The 8,682-nt window shown below is 36.7% G+C and overlaps 1 protein-coding gene across 1 annotated transcript in view; it reads left to right on the top strand.

Moving 5' to 3' along the window:
* Nucleotides 1-3,116: 3,116 nt before the first annotated feature.
* Nucleotides 3,117-8,682, top strand: part of MSH3 (mutS homolog 3) — a gene marked incomplete at its 5' end in the record, with an annotated part of 34,564 nt that continues 28,998 nt past the window's right edge. The window contains 3 exons of the mRNA XM_010194574.1: nucleotides 3,117-3,314; nucleotides 6,795-6,859; nucleotides 8,191-8,307. Coding sequence (XP_010192876.1) covers nucleotides 3,117-3,314; nucleotides 6,795-6,859; nucleotides 8,191-8,307 — 380 coding nt within the window. The remainder of the gene's footprint in view (nucleotides 3,315-6,794; nucleotides 6,860-8,190; nucleotides 8,308-8,682) is intronic.

The raw sequence follows: 8,682 nt of genomic DNA, 5'->3' as shown, positions 1-8,682 counted from the left end.
CCCTTAGCAATTGCTTGAAGAGGTCAAATTTACATAATTTATTGTGTACTGTTTCTCCTGAAGAACTGCTCCCTCTGTTGCTACCCCTAGATTCTAGTTTTAACCACAGGAAGAAGAAGGTAGGAGGCTCAAAATGCAGACTAGTAAAGCAAGAACATGAGTTCAGTAAGAGAGGGATGTATAAAATCCTCTCAGGGGACAGGATTTAGGAGGAATACCCTGTAGCCAGTAAAAGTCACTGTCTTTCACAAAAAAAAAAAACAGTATAAAACCTTCTAAAAAAGGTTCTCTCATGGTGCCAGGCACAGAGGCAGTCTGGCTTGCACAGGTATTCATTTTGAACACTTGACCTCACAGGTTTTTGCTCGCCTTTCAGTGTAGTTTTTGTTTACACAACACATTGAGAGGACATTCTGAACCCAAAATTACCATCCAGATTTATATCCAGATCATCCTAAACTTCCCTGCTAGGAGTGGGTTTTATTTAACTTTCAACATCTCCTCATACGTAATATTATGAGATAAAATTGCCTGTGATAAACCAAGAGATTCTCTGATGAAAGATGTGATATAGTTTAATATGTAATTATATTGGGGCAGCATAGTCTTGATCTTTTATTTTCAAAGCAGAATAAAAATAAACATCCAATTTATTTATAAAATCTTTTGTCTCTTTCTCCAGTTGAGAATTAAAATTAAGGAAATGTGAGAATTAAAGCCGAGAACTTCCTTTATTTGCTTCTGAATTATAGACAGATGCAAGGTGTATAACTTTTGAGGTTGAGAAGAATAGAAATATTTGCTATACCTGTTGGACAGGTGGGATTATGCAGTTTCTATTGATACATGGTATCCAATTATAATTGTGGTAGGTTATGACAACACAGACTGTCTTAATTATACCAGATTTACTGTAGGTATGTTTAAAATAGGGGGTTTTTTCCTGTTACTGTTGATGATGGCTGAAAAAAGAAATAGCTGGGTCTCTTCAGTTTGCAGAAGAGGAGACTGAGGGAAAACCTCATTCATGTTTATAAATATATAAAGGGTGAGTGTCACGAGGATGGAGCCAGGCTCTTCTCGATGACAAACAATGATAAGACAAGGGGTAACGGACATAAGCTGGAACACAGGAGGTTCCACTTAAATTTGAGAAGAAACTTCTTCTCAGTGAGGGTAACAGAGCACTGGAACAGGCTGCCCAGAGAGGTTGTGGAGTCTCCTTCGCTGGAGACGTTCAAAACCTGCCTGGACGCCTTCCTGTGTAACCTCATCTAGGTGTTCCTGCTCCAGCAGGGGGATTGGACTAGATGATCTTTTGAGGTCCCTTCCAATCCCTAACGTTCTGTGGTTCTGTGAAAAAAAAATAAGGTACAATAGTATAAGTAGAAGACATCATCATTGATATGCATATATTTAATTTGCATTTATTCAAGATGACTAAAATAACTTACTTTTTGGCCTTTATATGTCTCAGACTTGTGTGGCAGTATTATTTGTACCAAAAATCTTTCTTTCATCGAAATTGTGATGACTACTCACATCCATGCACACATATGTATACTGCATTATGTGTTAATTTTATCATGTGGTGTGGATAAAATTCTGTAGTGTTTTTCAAAAGTATCCCTCTGCTCCAGGGGAGGTTTTTTGGGGTTTGTGCGTTTTTTTTAAACTGTTGACTTCTAAATTTTTGGTAGGCATCACATAGCAGTGACAGTCTTCACAGTCAGCTGCTGGCTACAAGCGATCTTCTTTTCCTTGCATCCCCATGGAAACAGGTCTAATTAGCACAAAACTGTTTCTAAAAATTGGTATTATATTTTAAAATGGTATCTTTACTGCACCTTATATAATTACTACGTCCATGTAATGCAAAATCAAAGCACAGCTTTGTGTTACATGTCTGGTCACTGTCCCCAGTTGTAGTTTCATTCTCAGGTGTAGGGGTATCAGAGTAGGTAGAATATTAAACTTTTTATTACTTCCATGTTTTATTATTTCGGTTTGCTAATTACTTGCTCTCCATATACTAGTTTTCAAGGTAATTATGTAAGTAACTGGTACAGTTTTGTGTTTGCTCTAAAATATAAATGTATATTCCAACTAGCTTAGGGTTGATTGCACTACTTTTTGTTGTTTTCCTGATACTTATTAGGATTAATTAAATTTTTGTTATTTTTGATGACAACCATATTTCGGATAACTTGTTCAGTTTCCCAATTTTGAACATTTGAATGGCATTGTCTGTTTCGGGTTTCAATCCTGAGCTGAGATAGTGCAGCCAAAACAATTGTGTCATTTTCTGGCACTGAGACTATAAAAGAGCATAGTCTTGCACATATTAAGCAATGCTCTGGTTAATCATTTATTGAGAAAAGAAGGAAGCTACTCTGAGAAGCTCCCAATGACATTCTGCTTTGATTAAGGCCTTGTGGGGAGGATTTTTCTTAGTATTCCTTAGGAAAATCTGCTCAAATTTGGCCAAAATCGAAATGTGTGAAAAATCAGTGTTCATGTTCTGCAGAAATCATAGAATCATAAAATGTACTGGGTTGGAAGGGACCTTTAAAGGTCTAGTTCAACCCCCATGATCTAGATCAATGATCCAGAGCTTTCATTTAATCATGATAGAGATGCTGTTGACACTTGGGATGCTTGAGGTTGGGCAGCAATTGCATCCCAGAATTGCGGATTGAGACAGAAGGGAATTATCTTTATTTTGCTTCCTTTTCTTGCCCTGCTTGACTGAGGGAGAACAAACAGAAAGCTGCAGGATGCACATTCAGAAATGACCGAAAAACTAAGTCAGTAGGGTTTGATATAGAAGAATGAACATAATGTGATGGAGTAGAAAGGAAAAGGAATAAATTGGTTTTGAATACATTGGTGGAGGGTGTGGGGGGCATATCTTGGTGTAGCCTTTTAGAATTTGTATACAAAGTGCCTTTTTATTTTTGTACTGTGTATGGCAGCTTTCAGTAAATGTGCTGTACTGTGACCAAGTAACTCAAAAGCTGTATTTAGAGAGGAGTAAAGTTGTGTTTAAACAAATGGGAGTAACAAATACATGGATGCAGCCAGTAGAATAAGGGAGCATATCTTTGGTTTTACAGTTACTTTATCTTATGCTTCTTATCGATAGGAGTGGAGATAAAACCCAGTTGTTCAAGGACCTTACAGACTTCCCTGTCATCAGGAAGAGAAAGGAAGAGATCCTAGATGTGCTTTCTAAAATCCAGCTGCATCTGCCGAACATTCGTAAACAGATCAAGAATTCTTCTGCAGAATATGTTACAGTTTCTGGTCAAGAGGTAATACAGTATCTATTTTGTATGACTGTACCCTTGCTTGTCTAGAAAATAGCTTAAAAGTTAGGCTTAACTAGAACTCTCTTCATTGAGTATGATACTTGATGAGGTTGTTTTTTGTACAACTTTAAAGAACAGTTTTGTGACATTGTCACTTTTAAAATTATTAAGTCACTTACTTTACTGATTTAAATAGTAAAAATACATTAGTGGAGTTGAATTTGGGTCAGTAATCCTTTGATTTTCTGTATATGTAAAAACACTTGCATAGTTCCAAAGCTAATTAGGTTGCTATTAAATGCTGAAATATCCTCAGAGAACCAGAAAGCACAGTATTAGGTTAATTTGAAGAATGCAGAATGATTTGTAAGTACTGATTAGGACTGTAATTGAAGGATGGGAGAGAAGAGGAACAGTATTAAAGGATGATAAATGCTATTTTAATTTTAATTCTTAGAAATGGTGGTTGTGGACTGGAGCTTTTGTTTTCTAAATGGTGTATAAGTGTGGGCAGGCTGTGTTCCAGCAAGCTGAGGAGTTCAGTACAAAAAAAAAAAAAAGCAGATCCTTCCAGATTTGTGGGGGAACTGAAAGGAGCAGTGAGGTAGCACTGTTCAGCATTGTCCTTTGGAAACTGAGAGTAGGAAGGCTCAGGAAAACTCCACAGAAAACTGGGAAAAGAAATGAGTTAGTAAGGTGAATGAGAGTTGGGGATTAAAGAGATGAATCAGTGAGGACAGGAATCGAAGGAGCTGGAAGCAGCCTCCTGTTGCATTGAGGACCAGGGAGGCTGGAAAAGACCCGAGAGATACAGCAGGGAGGAGGCAGACACTGCTGAAAGTGAGAGAAAATGTGAAAGAGGATGAATTAGAGCAGCATTTGATAAAGACCTTGGGTAGATACATCTTTTGATGTTGAAGCTGAGAAGAGGAAACGTGTGGCTAAAGAGTTGAGCAGGCTGTGTCCAAGACACAGTTTGTTCAGTGTTGGGTGCTGAAGTCCAAGAGGAAACATGGAAGACTGTGCTTGAGTATTGTATGAGTAAGGGAAGAGCCAGGATATGAAACGTCTGTCACAGAGAGGCTGAATTAAGAGGTGGATGATGACATGTGTGAAGGAAAGGAGAAGAATTGATCCAAGAGAGGAGAATATCTGAGGAAGCAGAGAGATGTGGACTGGACAGGAGTTTCAGAAACCACCAGTGGCTATACACACGTTTCAGAGAGAAGGCCTTTGTAGCAGGAGGTGACTCAGAAGCCATTGCAGACGGAGAGATCTATCTTGGTATATTCATGAAAGCTGCAGAGGTCAGGGATAGCTGTTATTTAATTACATCTGGTATGGGTGTTTCAAAGACATCAAAAGAGAGAGTAGAGAAAGGGTTAGAAAAGTGAGGAAAGAAAAGACACTAAACTGATGGAAGTAATGAAAAGGGAATTGTATGGGAGGAACAGAGCGTAGGCCTAACAAGAGTATCTTTGAGTTGAACTCTTTCTTCATCAGACCTGTGTGGTGTATTCCTCTTTTCTTCTTATAGCAGTCTGATGGATGTAATATTAAAATGCTGCTTCGCAACAGACTTGAACAGAAACATGTTTATGGTTTGCTAGTTCTGGAGGAGAGAGAAACTGTCAGGAAACTTTTATAAATACACACACAGACACACACACACACACACACACACACACACACACACACATATATATATCTCCCTACTCTGAATGTCTGTCCAGAGAACAGGCCTTCTTGGAGAAAAGATAAAAAATAAATCAAACTGTATGCTCCCTTATGTGTTCCTCTAATTCCATAATTGTGAATATATGGTTTGATTTTCAGAGTCAGACCACAGTTTAACTTATATTTGTTAAGTTTCTGTTAGAATTCTGATGAAGATTTGGCACATACCTTTTCCAAAATATGAGGTTACGCCCATATCTATCTTATCTTTTGTTTCCAGACCTCTAATGTAATTTGTATTGTGCACTAAACAGGACAGAAAGCTGTCTGGATAGTGATAGCATTGCTATTAATTTCAGGCGGGATTTAGAGAGAAATTTCTACATTTGGCAAATACTTGCTTCTTGCATTGCATAAGCAATGCTTTGGTCCCAGTTTATTTAATACTGCAATTATTTATCTAATAGGGCTAAGAATTAAAGGATGAAAAAGCAAATACTTTTGTTGTCTTGAAGAACGTTGCAGCCTCTCTGCTTCTTTCTCACTAGCCACGCAAACAAATCAGGCAATTTCACTGACTGTGTTAATTTGGACTGTTTTGAGTTCATTAACGCATCCAGCATAGTCACAAATGTGGTACTGTTTTCTGTCTTCCTTTGTTAAACGCAGTATATTTAATTGTTTTGAGATGAACTTCAGAAAAAACTGTAATACCAGCACATCAGCAACTTCACTACTGGCTGCAGCATTTGTCTCATTTTCAAATATTTGCAGATGTCTGATTCTACCCATTTTCAGTCTTTTTATCTTATATATATTATGTAATTTCGTGGTTTCTACAGTATGAAATATTTTAAAAGTCTTAGGTGAATTAAGAACTAGTGCACTATGTCCTTGCTGGAGCCTTGTGCTCATGTTAGGATTATTATTCTTGTTCTAGTGAGGTGTGGAAGTTTTTATCCAAATCATACTAACTGTAATGGAAAAGATCTGTCAGATGAGAATCTCTTGGTTTTCTGTAAAGGTGATCAGATTCTGGGTTAATCTAATCTCTGCTAGAAATTATTTTATCAGCTTAACTCTTTTATTTGAGAAAGCCTTAATTCTTTGAGGTCTAGAACCTCAGGCTTGTGTTATAGAGCTAACCAGCATGAATCACCTAAAATACTGCAATAAACGTATTGTGTAAATTTCACTGCTCCGAGCCTCTTGCCATTACTGCTGGTTTCCCCTGTTCCTTCACTTTCTGACCCTGACTTGATCCAAACTTGAAGCAAGGTACTGTAGACAGAGTGGTAGCATTTGAGATTTTGAGCTCTTGTCTGTGAAGTGGTGTTAGTAAATATGGCTCAGTTTGAATCACTGATCCCTAGGCAGGAAAGCATCTCTCACTGATAAGGAGTAGCGTTATGGGTGGTATGTAGTGTGGAGTCTGTGTAAATGCTGAATTCTCTACAAGGCCTAGTCAGGATCAGGTAAGCAAGACTTACTTACTAGCTTTAGTCTGGTCGTGGCATTATAAGAGGGAGTGAGCAGAGTGGGTTAGTGGATGGAGGAATAGAAGAGCAGAAGTGGGACACCAACATGGTGGGGCACAGAAGACCTCAGGATAAGAGTTGCTCTTTCAGCAGAAACTGGGTATGTCCCCTTTCATCTAGGGAAAAGAACATCAGCTCCTGGTCTGCTCAGTCTCTTCAGACTATGGTTTTCCTCTAATGCATGCAGATTTCTTGATATATGATGATTATGGTTCTGTAGTCTTCCTAACTCTCATGATGTGTAATATTACATTTCTGTTTGTTTTAGTTTTTGGTAGAAGTCAAGAATTCCCGTAAATCGTCTGTGCCATCTGACTGGGTTATGGTTAGTAGGTATGTAAAATGTCTTTGAAGTCTGTTCTATTTTAATATGTAAGAAAAAAAATATATTTTGGTATTACAATTATTTACATACCATTCTCATTACTCCACGTGTTTCTGTTTGGGTTTTTTTTAAACTGAAAACCAACCAAACAAAATTGTTCTGATAATTTATTGCCATAATAAATTTCACCTAAAACCAAACAAACAAAACTGAAAAAAAAATTGTGAAACATTTGTTTTACATACAAGATCCTTAGTGCACTATGTTACTTGCTTAATCTTTCAAAGTACAGGTACTCTTGTCAAAATGTTGGTCTTGATTCAGTTGTACCTGTAGTTTGTTCATGCAAATTTTTCATAAGATTTTGATTGTTGTTATTTTATTCAGAAAGGTAAAGATAGCTGTGCAGGTATCTGTGCATCTCAATAAACTCAGGGTATTTAAAATGTTGGTTTGCTTTTTTATACAGAGAAGCTTTGCTTGCTCTGGTACTTAGTGTTATGTAAGCTTGATTTTAGGCAGTTTTGGATACTTTTTCTAGTGGGTGCAACAGAGGTGGACTGAATTGTGTAGTTTACTTTTTTCTTTTCAGTCATTTGTTTTATTATTTAAACAGGTTGAATACCTTCATATTACAATGTGTATGGTCTGTGCAAACACTGAATTCTCTGCCAGGCCTGGTGTGTAATGTGCGAGCACAGACATCTTGCACCAGAAATAGGCATAATCAAGGTGAAATCTGAAGTGATGTTCTATTCACTTATGCAAGGATTCAGTATTGAAAGTATGCGGATTAGAGAGAATTAAGATGATGAAGAACAAATTACAGCTAGTCTGGATTTTGTAAAATAATGCCTGGGAATACCAAAGTGTATGAATTTATGTATGAAAATACATAAATAAACAGCAAGTACCAGAAAGGGAAACTAGCAACACAATTTGTATTTACTAAGTTTACTTCAGGCCTATAATAAAGTTTCCTTCTTTAAAGTGAATATTTTTTCTGTGAGTTCATTCTGTATGCAATCAGTCACAGAAAAGTAACCCATTTGTGCAGTGTATTGCTGAACAGAATTTTGTGAAATATATAAACTTCATTGATATATGCAACATTGTGGAAAAAAAATTCAAAAGCCTTCTGAATGGACAATGGTGCAGTAACCAATCACTTTATTAACAATAAAGATCACTGGAATCAATAGTTTGGTACCACAATTTTTTTTTAACATCCATTTTCAAGGCTCAGAAAGAGTAAGAAAACTAGTCCAATTTTGCATGTAGATGATGTAACTGATTGCTTAGTAACCTTGATTTCCTATTTGGCTTTTCTCTCTTTCAGTACAAAAGCTGTCAGCCGTTTCCACTCTCCTTTTGTTATAGAAAATTACAGACATCTGAATCAGCTCCGGGAGCAGCTAGTCCTTGACTGCAGTGCTGAATGGCTAAATTTTTTAGAGTGAGTTTACAAAATAGAGTCAGTTTTTATAACTGTAGTTTATTTTATTTCATTTTTGCTTTAAGAACAGAAAAAGAAAGATGTTTATCATAGGAAAAAAAAGGTCGATAATTCAATTATATTGCCCACAATGACTTTAAAGATAGTCAATTAAAATATTGTTCTTCAATTTAAAGCATTTGAAAGCAAGACCTTTGCAGACTGAGTCCTGACACCAGTGATGATATCTCTAGATTTTAAAATTCTGATTAAAATACATGATTCAATACATATAGTGGCTCTCAAAATTTGAAAACTAGTATCAGAGCATCAAGTACCTGAAAATACAAATGTCTGTAAATGAATGAAACTGAATCTAGTACTGTTATTATTGAA

This window comes from Mesitornis unicolor, unplaced genomic scaffold (assembly GCF_000695765.1).
Source record: "Mesitornis unicolor isolate BGI_N332 unplaced genomic scaffold, ASM69576v1 scaffold45991, whole genome shotgun sequence".
Taxonomy (NCBI): Eukaryota; Metazoa; Chordata; class Aves; order Mesitornithiformes; family Mesitornithidae; genus Mesitornis; species Mesitornis unicolor.
The sequence above is the reverse complement of the archived record's forward strand: the minus strand, read 5'-3'. Positions and strand labels throughout refer to the sequence as shown.